The sequence below is a fragment of the Trypanosoma cruzi genome, genomic scaffold, assembly GCF_000209065.1.
Source record: "Trypanosoma cruzi strain CL Brener 1047053516881 genomic scaffold, whole genome shotgun sequence".
Taxonomy (NCBI): Eukaryota; Euglenozoa; class Kinetoplastea; order Trypanosomatida; family Trypanosomatidae; genus Trypanosoma; species Trypanosoma cruzi.
In genome coordinates, this window is record NW_001849411.1 from 49,697 (window position 1) to 71,991 (window position 22,295).

Below are 22,295 nucleotides of genomic sequence, written 5' to 3' on the forward strand. Positions count from 1 at the left end.
GGGGGGGGGGGGGTAAAAAAAAAAAAGAAAAAAAAAGTTTATTCCGTCCGTTATTTCGCACAGACATTTAAATCGCCTGAATAATTAAAATCAAGGAAACACACACACAAAAAGAAACAACAACGTCATCAACAGACATTCACGCAGAAAGACACAACCACAGAAGGAAAAGCACACATTCTCATGTAGAAACACAAGAAGAAAAAAACGTAAACGTAACCGCAATAATAAATAATAATAATAAATTATTACATGCCTCAAAAATAACAACAACAACAAAAAGGCCCTAAAAAAATCCAAGCTTTCGTGCAAATGTGGAGAAAATATCTACCCACCTCCCTGATAGAATATACATGTATATATCCTAAAATTGTTATTCCAAGGAAGATGAATATCACTACTTCTTTGTGGCCTGTGAAGGATCCAACGCTCATTTATCCTTATCAGCAATGTAGTTAACAGCCCCATCAATATCTCCATTTGACGCACGCAAGGCTTCTAAACACAGTGCCTCATTATCAAATCCCATTTCCCTTAATGTTGCTAACTGTGACGCCCACTCTCCAGTATTTGCCGATGCCTCCCTTGTGTGGGTAGGATCCGTAGTTGGCACATGGTTTCCTTCATGAGAAGAAGGCAGCATCCGTGGAGGCAAAAAGGAAGCCGCGGTCACGGGATTCGTGTGACCCAATGATGCAATATTACCGGGTAGCCCAGCAAAAGGCATCGAACCTCCAAAAGCTCCAAGTCCGCCAAATGCACTAAACAAATTATTTGTGTTTCCATTCATTGAGTTTAACCCTGATGCGCCCTGCAAACTGGACGATTGCCTTTCCCAGGGATTTGGCAAAGCCTCGCTGTTTGCCTCTTTGGTTGGATCAGGACGTGCCTGTGCCTCATCGACGTTATCCGAAGAACTAGAGACATTGGTTTCCGTAAGGGCAGCCATGTCATTCAGATATTCGGAAGTCAGGTGTTCAAAAAGTTGTTCGCCTCCGGGCAACGCACTAAGCTGAGCAAGTTGCAATCCCATTCCTCGATTCAAGGAGCGCCGCTGATCGGGATCAATTTGTGACATCATCAAAGTCTTTAGAGTCTCTGGGTCACAGACATGACTCTTCAGTTCGGGGTGTTTTTCCAACATTTGTTTCAATCCTGGATGCGAAGACAACATCATTTCAAGCATGGATGGGTCCTTCACCATGAGGTCAATAACGGGCTCCATAAGTCTGGCTTGTACTCGCGCGGCTTTTTCGTCTTCTTGACCCGACGCCGACACTAACGCCGCTCGCAGCGCCTCCATGCTCGCCGATCCGGTCCTCAGCCTTTCTGAGACATGCGCAAAGAGTTTGCGCGGGGTGTCTTCAGCTAAAGGATACATCCTTAATATCAATTCCCATGTGGCCTTGTCGTCCTCCAGCACATGGCCCTGAAATGTAAGACGAATCGTCTTTTCATCGGCGTCAATCATTTGTCCGATTAACACACGCACCTCACCAACAGTCATTTCATCCTCAATGAAAAGATCCACCTTGTCTGCAACGTTACTTACAATCTGAAACAACATATTTGCGCAGTTTTAATACTATTATTATTAATATTGTTAGTGTTATTATCCCTCCTCTCCACAGAATAAAATCAATGCAGAAGATTCCGTTCTCCCTTAAAAAAAAAAAAAAAAAAAAAAAAAAAGAAGAAAAGAAAAGGAGATGGAGATGGCATTCAATCACCACCAAATGTCACCCAACATCAATAAACACACATATGACCGTTAGAACAAATGTTACAATCAAGAATCAACCACATGTATCAGGGACAGAAGAGAAACACACACGTCGTGATTATTGCAGCTGCCCAACTGGCAAGAGATTGATTGTGTCCATCAGTTCCCGCACGCCGCGCTCCGCCTCAAACCGCTCCACGGGCAAGAAAAAATTATTCCAGCACTCCTGAGGACTACTGCTAACAAGCGAGGCTGTAAGGAAGGCAATCGACTTGGACGCCTCCGCCAGGCTACAGGCATTTTCATGAAGAATAAAAGCCGCTGTTTTGTCCATTGGCAAACGTCGTTCTACCGCGTGTCCCACTGCGGAAAGCCAGAATGCGGTGCTGAGAGGCGTTGGCGACCATGACTCATTCCATTGTCGAAGAAGCCGAGTGGCGTTCACAAGAGGAGGGGGAAGAGCAAACTTTAGTGTGGCAATGGAGTAACCAAAGGCTGGACGCAATGCTCGTCGATGCATTGGATCCACTGCCACCTGAAGCGCGCGTAGATTCGGTTCAGATCCAGCAAAAGAAACAAATGTGCGTACACGCCGCGTCTCAGTGGAATTTTCTTTGAGACTACTGTTGGACGGGAACGTCACGGGCAATGCCATCTCCAATAAGTCGGGCTCGTGTATTGCGCACCCTTTTTCCCGCAACAGAAACTCTCTGTCCAGCACCCTGGACGCAAATTTCGGAACCTTCTGCCTCCTGTAGTCAAACGTTCTACCTCCAAAGGTTCGGTCCACCTCCGTGTCGCTGGAAAAGGGTGGCACCTGGGCAAACAGCTGTGGCGCAACAACTTGACGGAGATCAGGAGCCTCAAAGCCACCAATGTAAGCCACGGCGTGGGGTGTCCAGCACGGCATTCCAGGCAAAGATGACTCCTCCGAATCGTAGCGCCATAACGGACGGCCTGCAACCGGTTGTGGAGGCCACTTAAGATAAAGCGTTCTCCACACATCCGCAACATCTGGGGAGCACGGCGTGGAAAGAGGGCCGTTCCGTGCCTGCAGGCATCCACCGTGCGGCGACACGGGCAAATCTTCCGACGGTCGTCTTTTCTGGTCGCAGTATTCTTCTGCAACGTCTGAGGATGGTTCAGCCCGCAAAAGTTTTTGATGGAGTTTTTCAAAGAGCGCACCCTCCACCACGGCTCCTCCTGCGTACATCTGAGACCCTTTCGGGATAGAGAAGACGATGGATGCACTCGGGAAGATAGCCGTTACAAGAAGCCGCAGTGCTTCCGCATGGCAAATAGATGCATTCGAGTAAGCCGAAACCACCATCATACATCTGTTCTTCTTTTCTTTCCTCTTTAAGTTTCAGTATTCCGTTTTTGTTTTTCTGTGCTTTTGTTTGTGTGCCTATTCTCCGCCCTCAGTTTCGTGTCATTACAAAACTCCCAGCTAAATCATACACACACACAAAAAAAAATAAATAAATAAAGCGAGAAATGCGTTCGCAACACATGTAAAGAAACAAATCATTCCGCTTGTGTATTCGATTCCCCCATGTATGCATGTATCCGTTGCATACACACATAAAAAAAGGGGTGCATACTTTTATGCTTGGAGAAACAATATCAACAAAAGAAGAAAAACAAAAAATGCAGTGCTTCTCTCTCTCTCTCTCTCTCTCCTTTTCCCACACTCTCCGAGTATTTCATTGATAAATATCCCGAAGCAACTGGCCCTCGTGGGGTAAAACAAATGAAAAAAGAAAAATGCAACCACACCTATGCACATGCGTTTCCACCGCCTTCATTTCAAGAAATAAACAGCAGCAATACGTGGATTGGATCATACACTCATGGGAATGAGAGGATAAAAATTACGGCAAAAACAAAGGTGAGTGACAGGATTCAAAAACAAAACAAAACACACAAAAAAAAGAAAGAAAATGTGAGCAGCAGCAAAAATAAACGCCCCGGCATAATATTTTTCCTCTCGTTTTATCCATCGTTTTTACTACCAAAGTGTGAGAAAAGGTCCACCCATCTGCCCTTTCCCCCCTTTTTTCCCCTCCCCTCCTTCTTGGTGTGTAGGAGCTTCTTCTCCGTCGTATTTGTTTGAGCAAGAACGCCACAGTACCAGCATTTCCTTCTCCCTATTATCACCACTTCCCTGCGCAGCCGAACGTACATCGCGTGGAGCAGAAGAAGAGAGGGCGGGGAGATGATGGCACACACACACACACACACACACACACACAGACACAGAGAGAGAGAGACAGACACAAGTGTGTACATGAAAATAAATTCAAAACAACAACAACAACAAACTCATCCACCCCACCTCCCTGCCATCATCCGGATCATTCCCACCCCATCGGCACAAATACAGTGAGAAATAGAGAAAGCCAACCCATATTTGCACCCGCGCCCCGATCAAGGCCGTCAGCAGCAGCCATTACAGCAAAGTATTTGTAACCGTCATCATCAAATCGATTTGACGTCATGAAACATATCCCTTCCCTTCCCAACCGCAAAGGAATAATCAAACAAAACCAATAAAAAAAACGGGGATTTACCACCACCCTCTTCCAGGGAGTTTCTATTTTTTAATTCTCCTTCAAAGACGTTTTCTTTTCTTGTCGTGCGTCATTTGTTTCCGTGAGCTCCTTTCATTTTGTATTATTCTCTGAAATGCCAAAAGAGAATACCGTCCTTCCCATCTTTTGGTCTTTTAAAGCCTCTTTTTGCCTCATTGGAGCCTTGCGTATTACTTCATAAACTGACGCGTGCTACTATTGTTATTTAGTTATTATTATTATTATTTTTGTTGTTGTTGTTGATTTCTTTTCCTTTGGTTTCTATCCCCCACCCTCTAAACATTTACTCCCCTGTCGCTTCTTGGCCTCGGATGATGGTGCACACGGGCACAACTGGGAGGAAAACTCAAATCCAAAAAGAACATCATTTGGTACCCGCGACACAAATCAACTCCCCCCTCCCCATCCACCAAAAACAACAGCAACAAATGCAAACAAGCAAAGACAACCAAAAAATAAAAATAAACCGCACATATTTGTCTTCCAAAAGACCCGTGTGGGGCCCTTTTCTATCTCTCTCCCTCTTTTTTTTTTTTTTTTACCTTATTTGATTTTTATTTTGCTTATTAATTGCCCACACTATCCCCCACCCCCCTTTCAGCTCATCCATCCACCCCACGCTCATCACAGCTCCGTACGAGCGCCCTCAATGCCCCTTCTTAACGAGTTCGGTGGGGTGCATGTCTGATAAACATCTTGTGGTCTCATGTTTGAGTACGGCATTTTTAATGACGCCGCCAGTGGGGATGTCGGCGGCGAGCAGTATGGCGTTTTTGTGGGTGTCTCTCTTCGGCTATTTGAAGGATCCCACGCAACACCACTACCGCTCCAAAACGACTGGGCCACTGCCTCCTGAGAGTAGTGACAGGGATGACAAAATGCCATATCTTTCAAGTCCACTTTGATGTCCTCAACGACCATCGAGTCACGCGGCAGCTTTGCCTGTTTGGAGAGATACGGCCCATTAAGCGCCACATATTCACAAAGGCTATCGACTTCCTCAGAAGATCGGGCAAACCATACTCCGCCAATGTCAAATAAAACGCGTCTGTGCAATTGACGCACCAAAGACCGTTCGGACTCACTTTGTAAGTGTACAATAAAGCAACCATTTCCTCGCCCTTCAACGGTAATGGCGCATGCGCCAGATGTACGACGAAAAAGCCAAATCAGCTCTGCAGGCGTTGTCTCAAAACGCACTTGGCCAACAAAGAGGGGAAAACTCTTCCCCGCTGGTGGGGGTGGTACAAATTCAAACACCGAAAGCAAAGGGAACAAAATGAAACGACACTTACCATAAAGTCCACGATGAACAACTGTAGATGGTAGTGGCTCTTGCAGTAGAGCCTGTGGATTGAACACAGCAGGAAATTCCTGGGGCCCTCGAAATGCAATGGGAGTAGCAATAGGAGGGCTATTCTCTTCGCTGCCGTATGAATTCAGTGGCACTGCAGAGGACTTTTGCGATAGGTGATTAGGCGTTGCTACAAGAGGAGAACGTCGACCGTTCTCACGAGTCCTAACCTGCACTTGGATATTGCATCCTTCAAAAGTCTCCGTGGAGTCATCCCTAGTAAACTTCTCCGTTTGCCCCATTGCCCCATAGGCAGGATGTACGTTACTACGAGAGCCTCCACGCCTAATGTTACCTCCTTGCTGCGCCATGGCAGAGTACCCACGCTTCACAGCCCTCACCTTTGTCCCCTGCTGACAACACACTTGAGATTTGCCTGGGAGATGGCACAATCCTTCAGAGACCCCACGTAATTTACGGCTGGTCGCACACCGCAGTCTTCTTTGCGGATGTGCAGACACCCCACCCTTTTTTTTGTTCTTGTCTTTCCTGCTTACCTAAAAGAATGATAAAAAAGATTGTGTGGCAACGTGCTGTCAAGCAACCTTTTCCTCCTCTCCTTTCGTGTTCTCTCCCGCCTCACTCGAATGCCCCTTACACGCTGCAATCTCGCTGCCGAAAGGAAAAAAAGAAAAAAAAACGGAGAATTACAAGAACAGAAATAAATTTTACCTGAAATGGCAACAGCAGTCATTACAGAAGACATGCACTGATGCCGGATGAGACTTCTCCCATCACAGGAGCCAGCATTGACAAAAGCGAACAGAACATTAAGATTTGGACACAATTCCTACAAACAAAAACGAAAAGAAATTCAACAAGAGGTGAATGGCCTCTCGTCCACTACTCCTAGTTCCTTACATCTTTTCCATTGACACGCCGTTCACAAACTCGTCAGAGACACAAACCATGCGCAAGGTTCTGAAGGTTCGCCCACTCGACTCAGACCTGCAAGCACGTCAAGAAAAAAAGACAAACACATTGCAACAACAACGACAACAAAAGGGCCCCAAGGTAAAAAAAACAACTACGCCACACCAATTCACCTATCCACACCTACAGTCGCGCATCTAAACAAGACTGCAGCTGCTGATACACATCCCCACCACCGACGTCGCTAATATATATATATATATATAAACGTTGTTTTCACCAATTGCCCACCCTGTTATCCATAACGCCCACAGCCACTGCGGACATCTTATATTCCTTAATAGGCGTAAATACTTCGCTGAGAAGGAGGCAGAGATCCCTTAATGTTCACCGCAAGATATTCTTCAATTTTCCCAGTATTCAAAAAACGACGCATCTGTTCCCCAAACACAGTGTTCTGGGCAACATACAGATGCATGCGTCGCCTCTCCTGATAATGCTCGAGAAGAACAAAAAGCGTATATGTGGGAATCCCCGTCAGCAACACGCGGCCATAACCTTGCGGAGTGTAGCGCCAACGAGAGGTCAAAGTCTGAAGGACCGCTTGTTTGATCTGACCATCAATGCCAACATCAAAAAAGTGGGGGAGACCATACTGGCGCTTCAGCGTGGCCGTCCCCGAAGTGTACACCACCAGTGAACCAAACAACACGGCAGAGAGCGCCATATTGCACTTACGCCACCACTGGCGATTCTTCTCAATTGTCCAATCCGAATCCGTCTGAAACTTCCTCCATCGCATCATCCACTCGTCAAAATACTGCAGCTTCAGTTCGTATTTCGTCATAATTGAAAACTCCACAACCCTCTAACACACGAATACACGAAAAAAAAAAATGAGTTCAGCAAAACACTCTTACAAGCAAAAAAAAAAAGAATAAAAAAGATGAAACAGAGCGCCAAAAATAACAACAACGGAAAATAGACTGATATCCAAAATAAACAACCAACAACAACAACAAAAGAGAAAACAATCCTATCCATTCCCGGCCACTCAACGAGCAATGTATCATCCTTAAGTACGACCACCAGAAGACGCATGAAGAGAAAAGACAGAACTTTCGCTCCAAAGTATAATCGGGGTAGGGGAAGCCGTCAGCATCCTCCGAGATTGCATGAAACTCGCCGACAAATGTGGTGTTGGAGAGCTCACCGTCGTCCACCACCAGCGACACTGGGGTGATCGATTCAGGCTCCGCCGCACCGCGCACCGCGATGCGCAGCTGGTCCACCGTTGCACTGGAGGGCACCATGCCCAAGTGAATGGCCATCAGCCGGGCGCTCTCCGCGCAACGCTACTCAAGCCCGTGCTGCGCCTCTTAGGCGTTGTTCATCCTGACAGCTGTGGGAGACATTCTTTTGTGTAGTACTTTGTGTATTTCGTGTAGGTCTTGCCTCTACAAATACCGTTAAAATGCAATGGACCAATAGATGTCTGTGTTTCAAAAGAAAGAAAAATCATATTTTCTTCCTGTACAGTAATATCTTAAGGACGTAATATAAGTGTAGTTAGCGATCAAACAAAATCAATTTATTTATCGATTTATTTTGCTTTTTTTTTTTTTTTTTACCATTTGGGGGGGAGTCCAATATTCATTCTTGTCTCGTAAGGCGCAAACCACCTGATTGAAAGACTAGACAAAAGGACACTTATGCTAGAAAAAACCATGGCCGCAGCAGCTAAAATGGGGGATAGCTTAAAATGAACAAAAGGATAGAGCATCCCACTTGCAAGAGGAAGCATACATAGATTGTAGCCAAAGGCCCAGAAAAAGTTGCCGTATACCCGTTTGACCGTGGCGATGGAAAGAGCCCGCAGGTTTAGGATGTCAACTAAGCTATTGCTTATAAGTACCGCGTCCGCAGCCTCAATAGCTATTTGAGTTCCGGCGCCCAGAGCTATACCAACGTCTGCCTGCGCCAGCGCCGGACTATCATTGATTCCGTCACCAACAAAAATGACACAATCGCCCTCGGATTGAAGTTGTCGGACGATGCTGGCCTTAGTTGTGGGAAGAGCTTCGGCGTAAAGGTTTTCATTTTGGATGCCAACCGCACTTGCCACATGTGCCGCAACACCCTCGTTGTCCCCTGTGACCATGAGAACCCGGAATCCCTGTCGGTGCAAGAAGCGCACGACTCCAGCAGCCTCTTCTTTGGGTTCATCCGCAAGTGCAACCAAAAGCCGCGCGACGCCATTCACGGCTCCGACAACTGTGGTTCTGCCCATGTTGTTTTGCTGCCGCACAGCCTGTTCGATTTCCGGGGGAACATGAATATTACCCTCTCGCATCATGGCAAGATTGCCGACGTGCACCCTGAGTTCGTTATTCTGAGATCTGCAACGAACGACGGCCTCAGTACCAAGACCACCTTTTACTTTAGAAAAAACCACGTCGTACGTGGACGCCGGGCTCGCCAAAAGAATCCCGTCGGCCACAGCCTTCGCCACAGGGTGGTTGGAGAGTAGCTCCACAAATCCAACAACTTTCATTACCTCCTCGACGTTGTCGCCCCAGCACTTCTTAAAGACCACCTCCAACTTTCCAAAGGTAATGGTCCCCGTCTTGTCAAAGACAATGCAGCGCGACTGGCGCACAACCTCAAGCGATTTTCCGGACTTCACCAGAATGCCGTTCTTCGCACCGACACCGGTACCCACCATGATGGCAGTGGGCGTCGCAAGCCCCAGGGCACAGGGACACGCAGCCACAACAGAAGAAATAAAAAAATCAAATGCAAACATTAAAATAGTCTCGTTCTGGCCGCGCCACTCTGGCGGGTACATGTCAAAGGCTCCTAGAAGCAACCAAGTAAAAAATACACCCACTGAAAACATTACAACAAAAGGCACAAAGTAGGCGGCTATTTGATCGGCAATTCGTTGAATTTCGGGTTTAGTGTTCTGTGCCTCTTGTACAAGGCGCAAAATCTGAGACAACATGGTCTCTTCGCCAATTTTGGTTGCCTCAACTACAAGCATTGCAGTGATGTTTGTTGTCCCACCAATCACTGCGGAGTCCACCTTCACTGCCTTCGTTATCGCTTCACCTGTCACCATCTGTTCATCCACATCCGACATTCCTTCCACAACAATACCGTCTACTGGAAATCGGTCTCCGGCCAACACACGAACACGCATTCCCTTTTCAAGCAGAGACGAAGGCATTGTAATGTCACCTTGCGCGGTGACAACAATAGAAACGGGCGGCACCAAGTTCATTAAACTGATGAGAGCATCACTCGTACTGCGCCTCGCGCGCGCTTCCAGAAAACGTCCCAGCAACATAAATGCAAGAAGCATACCTGCAGCATCAAAATAAGTGGCTATTTGGTATTTTGCCACAACCATCACAATACACGCACCCAGCGAATACAAATAAGAGCAACCAGCCCCAATGGCAACAAGCGTATCCATCGTTAACATTCCGTGCCTCAGACCTTGCCATGCGTGGATGAAAAACACCGAACCGTAATAAAACACAATCGGTGTCGATAAGCCCATCTGAACAAAATCAACAAAAACCATCGTTCTGCTGTCATCAAACACATTTGTTGTTGCCATCAAAAACATAAGCAACGCCAAAGGCGTTGCCAGCACCGCAGCACCCAAAAACCGCCTCTTCTGCTCTTCAATTTCTCTTGTCCTCTCCAAGGCCGCTTTCGTTTCATTGAGAAAAACTGCAGCTGTGGGGTTCCTCGGCGGCGATACTGAAACTGTATATCCCATAGAAGTAATTGCTTCCTCGACACGCTGAAGTGCATCCTCACGATCCAACGTCACCAGGCAAATCCCCGTAGAAAAGTTGACAACGCAGTCAGTCACGCCATCTAACCGCCGGACCCGCGATCCAATTTGCGCCGCACATGATGCACATGACATGCCACTGACAACTAGTTTCCGCCTAATGCAGCCCGCAGTGCCTGTTGGAGGCCGAATAGCGCAACCTGTTGATCCCTGCAACGTCGCAGAGTATCCCATTATGCCTATTTCATTCATTAGATCCGTAGCAGTCACCCCCTTAGGATTATGGACAACAGTTGCAGTCATAGTCGCAAAGTTGACCGCTGCCCTCTCCACACCACGCAGGCTTCTCAGGTGAGATTCAACGCGCAAAGCATGATTCAAGTATGGCATTCCTTCAATAAGAAATCGGCTCTCCACAGGGACGTCATAAGCAACGACATAGCCGAGTGAAGAGATTACCCCGTGAAAAAGCCGCTCCAGCCTCTCAGCGGTCCACAGGGTCTTCACGACAATCGTGTCATCTTCAGACCGGATGGAAACGCTGATCACGGTGACGCCAGTAATCGCAAACAAAGCCTTTTCAAGCACATCCTGGGAGGGACGAGGGGATGTTGCATCAACACGAAACTCGTACAGCCGCACACCGCCAGAACCGCCAGTCGTCTCGTGACTTACGGGTGTCATGAGTATTTCGCACAAAAACACACGCAAAAATGATAAATAAATAAATAAATAAATAAATTACTTAAACTGAAACTAGAAGAGAACTAAGCGGCTACCACAAAAAAAAAAAAAAAAAAAAAAAAGAGAAAAAGGATGAAAGAGCGCATCAAAAGCCCAACGCATAAGTACAAAGAAAAAAAAAACGGGAATAAGAAAAGCAGTCCAGCCTTGTACCCGAAACAAAACCCAACAAAACATCAACCCCGCATGCTCCACGTAAACCGCTCCAAGTCAATATTACGTGGCTAACATGTGCCCCAAAAGAAAAAAGGAAAAAATGTCCACATAAAAAACACTAACAAAAAGATATTTTCAGTTGCATCCAGCTGCGTGTCTCCCAGCACTGCGGAACGAGCCGAACGCACGGAAGGCACGGCGACGTACGCCCAAAGACAAGCCAAAACCAAAACCCAGAAGCTGAAGGAAATTTCTCCACGCGTAACATCAGGCCCCTACCAAAGAAGTCATAAGCAAATTTAATGAAATAAATAGAATATAAAGAATTGGCAAAATAAACAACCAACAACAACAACAAAAGAGAAAACAATCCTATCCATTCCCGGCCACTCAACGAGCAATGTATCATCCTTAAGTACGACCACCAGAAGACGCATGAAGAGAAAAGACAGAACTTTCGCTCCAAAGTATAATCGGGGTAGGGGAAGCCGTCAGCATCCTCCGAGATTGCATGAAACTCGCCGACAAATGTGGTGTTGGAGAGCACACCGTCGTCCACCACCAGCGACACTGGGGTGATCGATTCAGGCTCCGCTGCACCGCGCACCGCGATGCGCAGCTGGTCCACCGTTGCACTGGAGGGCACCATGCCCAAGTGAATGGCCATCAGCCGGGCGCTCTCCGCGCAACGCTACTCAACCCCGTGCTGCGCCTCTTAGGCGTTGTTCATCCTGACAGCTGTGGGAGACATTCTTTTGTGTAGTACTTTCCATACTGATATTTTTGAGTTGCAAATAAAAGAAAAGAGTGTTAATGCATTCATTTTCTTTATCCGCAGAGTTTTTTTTTTTTTTTTGTGCACGGCTAAAAGTAATATTAGTTTTGTTACATCACGGAGTATTTGTAGACATCTGTCTTGTTTTCATATTTTTATTGCATCTGGGTGAAAAAGAATATGGCACAGGGAGCTTTTATGCTGCCGTGTGGATTAGTGCTCGTCCATTGTCAGCCGTTAGTTGTAGGAGAAAGTCCATTTCCCCCATGGCCAGGTCTGCCCGTATGCGATACAGTACTTCAGTGCACATGACGGGGTTTAGTAGTTGTCCAGTCGGCAAGCGTCGTTTCCCTGTGATCCATTCATGCAGAAGAAAGATGCGTTTGCGTATTTCAAATGCATGCTTTTCTGTTCTTTCAAGACGTTCTTTGGCTCTAATTAACTGCATGCGTCGTGCTTCCCGTGCGCGCTGACGCTCCTCTCGTCGATGTTGAACTTCCTGCTTCTCTTGTAAATTATATTCCTTTATTTTTTCATCAACGGAACGTTGAAGCTGCAATGCCGCAAGAGTGAAAGCCATTTGCAGATAACGCGAGAAGAACACGGAGATGTAATTATACTGAATCCAACGCGGCAAGATTTGCATCAAGGAAGAAGAGAGAGAAAAAAGGGAATTGGAGGCTTCACCCTCAGAAATGGTCCCCATCACTCTCTGAAGTCGGCTGGTCAAAACCTCCACGTTTGCGGAGCATGAGACTATAAGTGAACACAGCGCAGTAATGTCCACCGGCGGGAGGCAATGGAAAGAGGAAAAGTGGTTTGTCTGAAGTGCACCTTCCTCGGTGCATGCAGGTGTTCCTTCTGTCAGCAATTGTTGAAGCCTGTGCCGTAATGCGGTGGTGCGTGAGGTCGCTTCCCTGAGTTTTTGCGTGGCAATGCGCATCCACTTCTCTCTTAGGAGGCACTGCGAGCTCTTCTCCACAAGAGAAATTCGCTCAAGTTGAAGTTCCTTCAGACGGAGGAGATGAGCAGTTAACTGTTGTTCCCACAACTCATGGGGCAGTCTCCGTGGCACTCCAAGTGACGGTTCAGCAGCGCGCCCTCGCTCCAAGGTCTGCGCAGCACCAAAGGGAGGGTGGTCGATAAAATTAGTTTGGGACATCAAAGTGTCGTCGTTCCTCTTACACCGTGATTCATATTGGGCCATGTGTTTTTCATATTCACACGTGACGAGACCCACGCAATTCTAGGGAGCCTGGTGTCTTCGCTATTCCTTCGCACTGCTAAGAGATGATAATAAATAAATAGATAAATACGCACCCACACACACAAAAAAAAAAGGAAGAAAGGCTGCACGAATCATGGCAGTGAGGCTCACTGTTGTTTCATTGATGGTGAACAGAAGTGGAAATGACGGCATCACGCACACCCATCCGTTCACATCATAATGTCTGACGTCATGTTCTCTCTTTTTTCTTTTTCTTTTACTTCAATTTCTCACCTCCCGACCGACGACATCTTCTTCCCTCAAACTGAAGGCTTAGTTTTTTTCGTTGTCTTCGCTGCTCAGTGCATCCTGTAAGATGTCCACCGTGTAGCCGTCCGCATCGGCGCCCTCTGAGGCTTTTCTTACTTGCATTCCCCTCACCTCCAGCCACAAGTCCATTGGTGTGACAAACAGACTCTTCTTCTTTGCATCACGGTACTTCTCGTACAGTTCCCTGCTTTTCTTCTCAATACGATCGTAGTCGATGAGGGAGTAATGTGCCCTACTCTGCCCACTTGGTTTTCGCACCTTCATCTCGACGGAGGGCCAATATTCTTCGCCCAATTGTGCCTTCCGTGCATCCGACAAGAGTTCGGACAACTTGATCAAGCCAAAGGTCATGTTATCCTTTTGATCTTCATACTTGTCTGAGTCGAGCATTAACACCCCCATGCCAACACGTCCCTCCGCAAGAATCCGCAGACGACGTTCTGTCTGCATGTCCACAAAAGGTACACCATTGGCATCCAGTCGTTTGAGATCACTGACGCGGCAGCGAAGGGAAATGTTCCGGTTATGCACATCCACCATCCGTTGGTACCAACCCTGCCAATCATATCGTTTATACTCTAAATTGTTGTAATGCTCAACAAAACCGACTTCAGTGGGGATATTAAACTGGAAAGGCTCCACCCCAATAGGGCCTATGCGACGCCGAAAACGTTGCGCCATTGCGGCCAGGCCCGTTTGAGGAACATATGAAAGACGTATAAAAATGAATAACATGGCCTTTAATGCCCCTATAGAGTCTTTTATGGCCGCTGGTGCAATAACACCTGCCCGCACCCAGTTTGGATGACGGTTACCGACTGCCTCAAGAGCACGTGAGATCACGTTCTCATCTACAGAAGGTCTCTTCACAAGGCCTTCTTGTCGTATCGATAACGCCGCCTGATCCAACTCCTTCATGTCAACACCGAGTTGACGAAGCATTTCACAGGACTGATCCACCCTCTGATAAGAAGAGAGTTCCCTCACAATACGATCAATTTTGAGTTTGCGGTTGAGTTCTCTCTCCTCACGTATGGCAATGATGCTTTGAAGCTGATCCGCATACTCCTCTGAGAACAAATGTCTTGAAATGCCTTTGGCGCCAATTGCGTTCTTCACCAATTTATGAATAGAGACCAGCAGAGTTTGGTCACAAAGAAGTTTTGTCGCCAGTCGCCGCCAGTTGTTTGTCCAATCTACGCTTTGCATCATGGCATCCCAATCCACAGTCGTGGCCAAGGGGATACCCAGGATTTTGGCCACAGTCTCACGCACAGCGGCGTCCTTTCCGCCAATGAGAGAAGAGAGTAGAGTTTTCACTTCGCCTGTACTCTCAAAGCGAGAAACCAACTCCGCAACGTCATCTTCAAGAATTCCCTGACTGCTATTCAAGGCCTCACAGAGGGCGACATCACGACTGAGGTCATGCAACCCATTTTTACGCAAAAGTTTGGAAAACTCGTTCGAGGAATGGCTCCGTAGCAAAGATTCCACCATTTTGGTGACAAAACGACGCTTCACGACGGGATTAAGAAGTGCCAGAAGGGGGCTCTGCTGTTTGTTGTCGTAAGAGCAAATTCCCTCATCCAAGCTTGATGAAGACTCCCTCCATTCAACAGACGCAAGCCTGTTACCCTCATGGATACAGACAAGTGTTAAGAAGAGTGCAACTGGAGCCGTCACATCGGGAACTCGAACCACATCTTGTTGCAAAATCGACTCCCAGGCGAAACGAATCGTGTCTGGTGTGCCTTCACCAAAAAGAACTGCTTTGTGAGCCTCCACAGCAGAGAAAAAGACTCGCCACACGGCATCGCCAAAACCAAGATAGGCCCCATTACTCGTAACATCAATCAGATGTTTTTGAATGTAATCATTGCGTTCCAAAATTGTTAGGCGTCGTAACGCTTCAACCGCCAAAGAGCCCTCCGTTCCGCTCAAAGACATGGCATGCATCTGTTCTAAGGCCTCTTTACAAAGTTGAGAAAGTTTAGATTCAAAAGTAAGGCGATCAAAAACATAACGCAACCGCAATGTCTTGACTTCTTCAGTTAGATTTCCCCAAAGTTTTGTAAGTCGCTGTCGATCAGTGTCATCCAAGGCTAGTTTTGGTATCGCCACCTCTTCAAACTTCGACAGTAAAGATTCTGCTGCAGGAGAAATTGGCGGCACTTCCTGCACCTGCAGTTGCCTCAAATAAATCACGAGCCGCGGGTGTTGATCGTTAAACCAGTACTGCATACTCTCCCATCTTCTGTCAAGTGTGCTGCACTCATCCACCGTTGGCGCCACGGTGATGTGGGCTTGAGAAACGGAGGACTCTGGCTCTCTGCTCTCTTGGTTGGGCAGTGTACGCAAATACGGATCCTTCCCACTAGTTCCAGTTCCCTCATGCACCTTCGTGCGAAACAAATCCGCTGCTGGTGCCGCCACAGTCACAGAGCTTTGGAAATTAACGGAGAGGGGCTGCGACACCGACGCATGCTGCACCACACCAGCCCCGTGAGTGCCTAAAATAAGGCGTTCACGTGACTGCAGTTGACGAAGCTCTCTTGTTGAGGAATAAAAGCGCAAAAGCCACGCCCTGCTTCCTGGCAGTAAAGGCAAAGAACGTCGTGCTCGCAGCATCCACGTTTTGTGGTCAATGATTTCCCCTACAGACTGCGAAGAATAATAATAAAAGAAAAACATTTTGAAAAAAAGCCAACAGCAAACATAACACATTAAAAAAGAATAAAAAACTCATCTTCCCGCGACCCAGACAAAAAAAAAAATAAATCCCAACGTAGTTGTTTTCTCCCCTTACACAAACACAACGTCCATAAAATACAAGGGACAAGTGAATAATGCGTTCTTGGCTTATAGGTTTACTCAAAAAAGTATTTGACTTGCGAAGCAGAGCCACTCAAACCTCGTCATCTCGGGGATATTGTAGCACCCCCAGAACTGATGACTGGCCTCAAGTTGCAGAGCCTCTTCATACCCCCCGCCCTGCAGTAGCAGCAGTCCAAGCAAGAAACTGCACTGCACTGTCCATTGAAGCAGAAAGAGCGTCATGACTTTTAGGAACGCCGCCTTCGCAAACTCACCAGCCGGCGTCAAAAACACATTCATCGGCCCTAATGACGGCCTTTGCATCTCCAACTCACCAATGTGCCCGTAGTACAGGCGGCGCACAACCATGTAAAGCGTCCACACCGGCAAAAAAAGCCAGAGAAAGGAGGCAACGCCAGCCAAACAGAAAACAACCACTGCAGGAAGAAGGGCAGCTCCAAAGACAATGAACGTGCTTCCCTGAATCAGCACCGTTTCAAGATCCTCCAGCTCCAGCCTGCCAATGTGACCAAGCACCTCCACAATAAGCACCGAGTCTGCCGGCTCTTCCGGCTCCACAATCACCCCTCGCGTCCCACGCTCGAGGTCTAAAGGCAGCAGCAACCTCGCACCGTACTCCAGGACGGGAGTCAACAGCCCACTCATCAAGTTGGCAGCGGAGCAAACAACGAGGCGGTCCCACCCGCCCTTGTAGTCAAAGTGATACTGCAGCACAACCAGCATCATCAGGCTTTTTACTGTTGCTACAATCATATATTTTGGGTTGTACACAAACACCATGTGCTGTGCCTCCTTTCTTACAGACCGAAGGGAGTCACGCAGAGCGTTGTTTAATACGTTGGCGTGCGGTTGGAGAGGAGCCTCCACCTGTAACTCAGTGTCAGACATACGTTGAATAAAAAATGTGTCGTAGGAGTTGTCGCCAGTAAAAATACTCGTGCCAAGAAGTCCATCGGTCTCAATGGAAGCTTCGCCACAGCTCGGTGGGATCCCGCTGGGTTCCTGCAAATTGGATATTTTCGTTCGACGAGTCAACCGTAAAATTCTCCCCCACTTTCGAATTGTGTGTGCAAGTTTGCCAGGGCGGGACATAAAATAATTAAAAGCCGTGTTCCACAAACAGCACAAAACACTCGCCAGCAGAATGACGTAAAAGGGCGGTATCAACACGACATCCGGCACCTGTGTCAGTGGAGTACTACAAAACGGCCTCAGTGGCGTTACCCCAACATCCTTCACGCTCTGCATTCCCCCCCCTTAGAAACGCAGAGTAATGCTAAAAAGAAAAAAATATATATTCAAATCCCCACAAATGCCGCTTCTCCCCCTCGTACACACGTCGAGAAGATGGCAAGCAATAAATCAAAAAAAAAAGAGAAATGACCCTTCCATCAAAAGGGCACGTCAGTGAACTTCCAAAAAGAATCAGTCCTTCGAGGATTGGCGCCCGATCCACAGAAAACAAATACGGCAGAGGTGCTCAAAAAAAAAAAAAAAAAGGCTTTCCAATAAGCGCCACTTGTCATTCTTTTCCCTTTTCCCGCAGCAACGTTCACATACATGCATCTCCTCTCCCCTTCAAAATATGTTAGATGCAACTCATCCGGTTAGTCGTCTATCCGGCTTCAACAACAAGAAAAAGAAAAAGAAAAAGGGAACGGATCTTGCGATCACCTTGCGTAAACTCGTTAAATGTAATATGCATCTGTCATAAGGCCGCGTCCTCTCATTCACAGAAGGGAAAGGAGCAATAAAAGAAGATTACAGTTGGGTCCAATGTGCCTGACATTCTTCACAGTTCAGCCGATTTATCCAATGCGCATACTCTACTAAAGAAGCGTATAAATAAAAGCACTTCAAGACAGTCAGGCTCCTTTTAAACTCGCAAGGTGACATTCATTAAAAGAGCCCCACAACCGACAAAGTCTTCTCCACGTGGAGGACTGTGGAAAGAGGGCGGGTAAGAAAGCAGAAAATAGTAAATAAATAAATAAGAAACAAACAAACAAAAAAATAAAAAAAAAAACGCGCTCGCTACATGCCATTGCTGCATTTTTGGAAGCACATATCAAATGAGGCAATACATGAACAGAAAAGTTAAACACGGCGAAGTAACATCACCCCATCACACAGATAAGTACAGACACACACACAAACAACAACAACAACAACAACCGGTAACAAAAGGTGCTTAACTTTGCAGTTTCAATCATTTCTCCTTTTTTCACTTCCTTTCTTAGTAATAAATAGTTATTTTTGTTTTTTTCTTTCACTCCCGCTGCTCCAATTGGCAATATGTACATGTTATACTACATGCTGTCTCCTTCAAATAGGCAAAACAAATCATATTGACGCACAACTCACACCCTGAATTGTCGTGCTAGAAAGCAATGTAGCCAAAGAAGGTCTAGATGAAGAGAGAAAGAGGGAACGGATAAGAACAATACATCTGCTTGCAATTACACCAGCGCCGCGGTTGGTTAAAGATTATCAAATGAACATAACGCCGTAGGCATAAAAACTTCGTTTTCATCCATCGCACAATTTTTATCTTTATCCGCCCTGATGGCATCCTGCAATTGGAGAATGACCCGCTGTGCTCGACCATTCCACCTGTAATAGTTCTTCTCCAAGGCATCCTGGTGGCGCCGGTATGCCATCTTCTCTGCGCGGTTACGGTGCTGTTCTATATCGCGTGTAATTTCATTAAGATTTTCTTGTTCTCTTGCCTCGCGAGCATCCTTTACTAACTCACCCCGTTTTTTCTTTTCGCGTGCCATTTCAATTATTTCATCATTACGCTGAATTCGCTTTTCAAGCTGAGCTCTGTAATTTTGTCTCTGTCTCTCCATGCGCTTTTGTCGTGCATGGGCCCGAAGCTGTATTTCGTACTGCCTGAAGGCTTGCTCTGCCTCATACCGTGCCTTATGCTGCTCCTCCTTTTCCTTCAATTCCCTCAAAAGCGTCTCATGGGTTTTATACCTCGATGGTGCTGCTGCCTCCATGAAGCCATCGTCAGTGCCAGCCCTGCTGCTGTTGCGACGACGGGCCAAAAAGGAGTGTATGTCTTTTCTTTTATTTAGTATGGCGTCAATTCCCTCGTCCTGTTCTAATTTCCTCATGTGAGAAATAAATGCGGCTTGTTTTTCACGTCTCCTTTCTTCCTCTTGTTGCTTCCGGCGATTAAGAACCTCACGACAGCGTTCCATGCGCTTCCGTGATTTCTCTTTATGCTCATAAGCAGTTCGTGCACGTTCCTCTTGCAGACGTGAGAGAATTCTGTTCCTCTTCTCGCCCTCTGCTTCCGCCCGTTCAATCACTGCGGCCTGTGCATCAAAAATGGAATTTTTGTACTTCTCTATCCGTCCACCCACTTCCTTGTTTTTTTGATTGTAATAAAAGCGCTTTTCCTCTTGCATTTCAGACACCAGTTGTTTTCGTCGCCCATCGTCTTTCTCGAGCACATCTCTCCGCTCCTCATCCTTCTTCGCCCGACGCAAATAAACATCAAGGACCCTTCTCTTCCTTGAAATGTCATCAAGACGCTGCTTCTCACAAATTCTTCGCTCCGCTTCTTCAAGGGCATACTGCAGCGCAGTGATACGTCTTTTGATCGACACAAAATTCGCACCAGACGGGGGCTCCTTGCATGCTTCACCCATGATACTCTCTAGCTGCGCACTGATAACGTGATATTTACGTTGTTCCGGTGACAAGCCCGCATTGCCCACTTGGGACTGTCCAACGCTTGGAAGAGTCTCCCCGTCCAGCATAGAATTCTAAAACCTGCGGCAACCACCCGCCTTCTTCTTCATGAAACAATTTCTTCATATGAAAGATAATTTTGGTCAGTAACAACCGTAAAGAGTAAGAGCGAGAAAAGGAAAATAAATACACAACAACGACAACAACAACAACACGCACACACACACACGCAAAAAGAAAGGCGTCTTTATGTGTAAACGCGCCCGCACTCGCACCCGTCTTGGATACCGAAATCTCATTCCCCCCCTCCCCCCCCCCTTTTTTTTTTATTGTATTCATGTCGCCTCGCTTGAGACGTATTCAATTAGAATGGATTTGCCCATCCCAGCGATCCCGCTGCCATGGACTACGCAAATCAACATTGGTCACAGGCAACTTTGTTCTATAGGGTATGTATTAAACAGAAGAGATTCGTCCCATGCATACTTATAATTGACCGCCCAAATAGACACACACACACACACACAGAAAGGTACACAAATGATAACAATAAGAAAATACATACAGCAAATAATAATAATAATAATAATAATAATAATAAAGGTTATGATAAATCAGCAAACACTATCGCTTATTTCTATACTCCCGGAGTTGCCTTAAAATAAGTTCTCGACCAAACTCGGTGAGGGCTCCGTCGCGGCCAAAAGCCGCATGCTCAGAAATGACATCCCGATACAAACGTGGAGATACGGTGGTCGCCTCTGCAACGGACTCGCATTTCTTCATCCCTCGCGATGTGATGTCGGCAGCAGCGGCGTCTTCAGAGCTTCGATCGGATGAGACTGCGGCGGACCTGCGAGATGAACGATCTTTGAGAGGCACGCCAGCAAAATCTTTTTTCCTCAAAAAAGCATCGCTATGGGCGGTATGGCTTCGACGTGGTTTTTCATATCTATTACGCTTCGGCGAGAACGTCCTATCTTCAAATGATGCCTCTGCCGGCGCCACAAATGCTGGTTTTGTATGAAGAGTGGACATCGCTCGGGGAGAGCGAGTGTTTGCACTTTGTGACCGATGCAACCTTGGGTGGCTTCCGCCATCACCAAAGAGTTCTCGTGCAGAAGCAGTCGGCAGGGCGGCGGCGGCTCCTCCAGCATGTTCTTCCCCTTCGAGGGTTTTTTGAATGTGAGCTCGACGGAGTTCGTCTGCCTTAGTCGTTTTCACATCCACTTTGTGGTTCACATGACACTCTCGTGGCACCTTCCTAGGGGGAGGCGGACGGAATGTGCATTGACGCATTTCTTCCTCTATCATTGCCTGACGTTTCTGATTCTCCTCCTCCGCCAATTGCCGCTTCCGTTCCACTCGTCGGGCCCTCACTTCTTCAAGTTCCTCCGGTGAAAGAGCTCCACGTTGAAACTTCTTTCGTGCCCCTGCATAGCTGCCGTTGTCATCATCCGTGAGATTGGCCTCCATCGCGTGAATCCGTGGGGGAGGCACTCGACCCAGTGGACTTGCATGTGGATTGGAGAGCCCCTCCACGGCCTTCTCACAGAGAGCAATAAATCCCTCTTTGTTCAGTTTGCTTGCGCCGCTGGATAATATAATGTTGCGCAACTCTTCCGCCTCATCGGGTGACAAAATAATCACAGCCGCCCTCACAAGTTCCTCTGCACGGTGTTCGGTGAGAGTCCGTTGCGAGCCCTCATGGCTCTGGCGTTCCTTATTTATGGCACTCGAAAGCACATTAAATTTCGCCTCGATAAACGATCGTCGACGCTCACGTTGTAACAACTCCTGCAGTCCTCGGACGTATTCCGACCGCATCAGCTTCAACTCCTCATTCTCCTGTGTTGCCTCAAGTTGCCGACGCAAATTTCCAGTTCGGTTAGAGTACACTGGTGGCTTAAGAAGCCGCTCCACCACGTCTTCTACAACCTGTCCACCCTGGCGTTGCTTCGCGACGATTCTTTCCGAGTTCACACTCACTCTTGGTTTAAAAGGGGGTGATGTGCTCTGCGATCGCCTCCTCTTGACTTCATCCGGCTGTACCACAACACCATGAGAAAACAGTCGCTCTACAACAGAGTTAATTTTATCCTCCGGTAGAGGTTTGTTAGCCGGACTCTTGAAAAGCATATGACGCTCCAATTGCTCCACAACGTACGGCTGCACCTCCCGTACAAAGTGA

At 47.1% G+C, this 22,295-nt stretch overlaps 10 protein-coding genes across 10 annotated transcripts, besides 17 other annotated features; all 10 read right to left on the reverse strand.

Annotated features, from left to right (window-relative positions):
* Window positions 1-18,648: a sequence feature (heterozygous, non-Esmeraldo-like haplotype).
* Window positions 224-251: a sequence feature (AT_rich).
* Tc00.1047053503703.10 (hypothetical protein, conserved) lies at window positions 431-1,567 on the reverse strand (the record flags this gene model as incomplete). Its single annotated transcript, XM_805471.1, has 1 exon — window positions 431-1,567. One exon carries the CDS (start codon window positions 1,565-1,567, stop codon window positions 431-433), a length of 1,137 nt encoding a protein of 378 aa, XP_810564.1.
* Window positions 1,580-1,616: a microsatellite.
* Window positions 1,666-1,705: a microsatellite.
* On the reverse strand, window positions 1,842-3,056 carry Tc00.1047053503703.20 (hypothetical protein, conserved; the record flags this gene model as incomplete). Its single annotated transcript, XM_805472.1, has 1 exon — window positions 1,842-3,056. One exon carries the CDS (start codon window positions 3,054-3,056, stop codon window positions 1,842-1,844), a length of 1,215 nt encoding a protein of 404 aa, XP_810565.1.
* Window positions 3,193-3,213: a sequence feature (AT_rich).
* Window positions 3,384-3,405: a microsatellite.
* Window positions 3,949-3,984: a microsatellite.
* Window positions 4,508-4,582: a microsatellite.
* Window positions 4,942-5,982, reverse strand: Tc00.1047053503703.30 (hypothetical protein, conserved; the record flags this gene model as incomplete). Its single annotated transcript, XM_805473.1, has 1 exon — window positions 4,942-5,982. The coding sequence occupies one exon, from the start codon at window positions 5,980-5,982 to the stop codon at window positions 4,942-4,944; it is 1,041 nt and encodes a 346-aa protein (XP_810566.1).
* Window positions 6,790-6,812: a sequence feature (AT_rich).
* Tc00.1047053503703.40 (hypothetical protein, conserved) lies at window positions 6,882-7,391 on the reverse strand (the record flags this gene model as incomplete). Its single annotated transcript, XM_805474.1, has 1 exon — window positions 6,882-7,391. The coding sequence occupies one exon, from the start codon at window positions 7,389-7,391 to the stop codon at window positions 6,882-6,884; it is 510 nt and encodes a 169-aa protein (XP_810567.1).
* Tc00.1047053503703.50 (copper-transporting ATPase-like protein, putative) lies at window positions 8,172-11,036 on the reverse strand (the record flags this gene model as incomplete). The annotated part of the gene is made up of 1 exon (XM_805475.1): window positions 8,172-11,036. One exon carries the CDS (start codon window positions 11,034-11,036, stop codon window positions 8,172-8,174), a length of 2,865 nt encoding a protein of 954 aa, XP_810568.1.
* Window positions 11,069-11,094: a microsatellite.
* Window positions 11,135-11,166: a microsatellite.
* Tc00.1047053503703.60 (uncharacterized protein) lies at window positions 12,224-13,234 on the reverse strand (the record flags this gene model as incomplete). The annotated part of the gene is made up of 1 exon (XM_805476.1): window positions 12,224-13,234. One exon carries the CDS (start codon window positions 13,232-13,234, stop codon window positions 12,224-12,226), a length of 1,011 nt encoding a protein of 336 aa, XP_810569.1.
* On the reverse strand, window positions 13,568-16,192 carry Tc00.1047053503703.70 (hypothetical protein, conserved; the record flags this gene model as incomplete). Its single annotated transcript, XM_805477.1, has 1 exon — window positions 13,568-16,192. One exon carries the CDS (start codon window positions 16,190-16,192, stop codon window positions 13,568-13,570), a length of 2,625 nt encoding a protein of 874 aa, XP_810570.1.
* On the reverse strand, window positions 16,436-17,647 carry Tc00.1047053503703.80 (hypothetical protein, conserved; the record flags this gene model as incomplete). Its single annotated transcript, XM_805478.1, has 1 exon — window positions 16,436-17,647. The coding sequence occupies one exon, from the start codon at window positions 17,645-17,647 to the stop codon at window positions 16,436-16,438; it is 1,212 nt and encodes a 403-aa protein (XP_810571.1).
* Window positions 18,379-18,425: a microsatellite.
* Window positions 18,554-18,574: a microsatellite.
* Window positions 18,649-19,024: a sequence feature (areas merged during assembly that could not be assigned to a particular haplotype. This can correspond to areas where the two haplotypes were merged or to regions with more than two copies in the genome that were merged during assembly.).
* Tc00.1047053503703.90 (hypothetical protein, conserved) lies at window positions 18,880-20,172 on the reverse strand (the record flags this gene model as incomplete). The annotated part of the gene is made up of 1 exon (XM_805479.1): window positions 18,880-20,172. The coding sequence occupies one exon, from the start codon at window positions 20,170-20,172 to the stop codon at window positions 18,880-18,882; it is 1,293 nt and encodes a 430-aa protein (XP_810572.1).
* Window positions 19,025-22,295: a sequence feature (heterozygous, non-Esmeraldo-like haplotype).
* Window positions 20,295-20,318: a microsatellite.
* Window positions 20,674-20,705: a microsatellite.
* Window positions 20,729-22,295, reverse strand: Tc00.1047053503703.100 (hypothetical protein, conserved; the record flags this gene model as incomplete). Its single annotated transcript, XM_805480.1, has 1 exon — window positions 20,729-22,295. A coding segment is annotated over one exon (1,567 nt), but the record flags the coding sequence as incomplete, so codon positions are not given.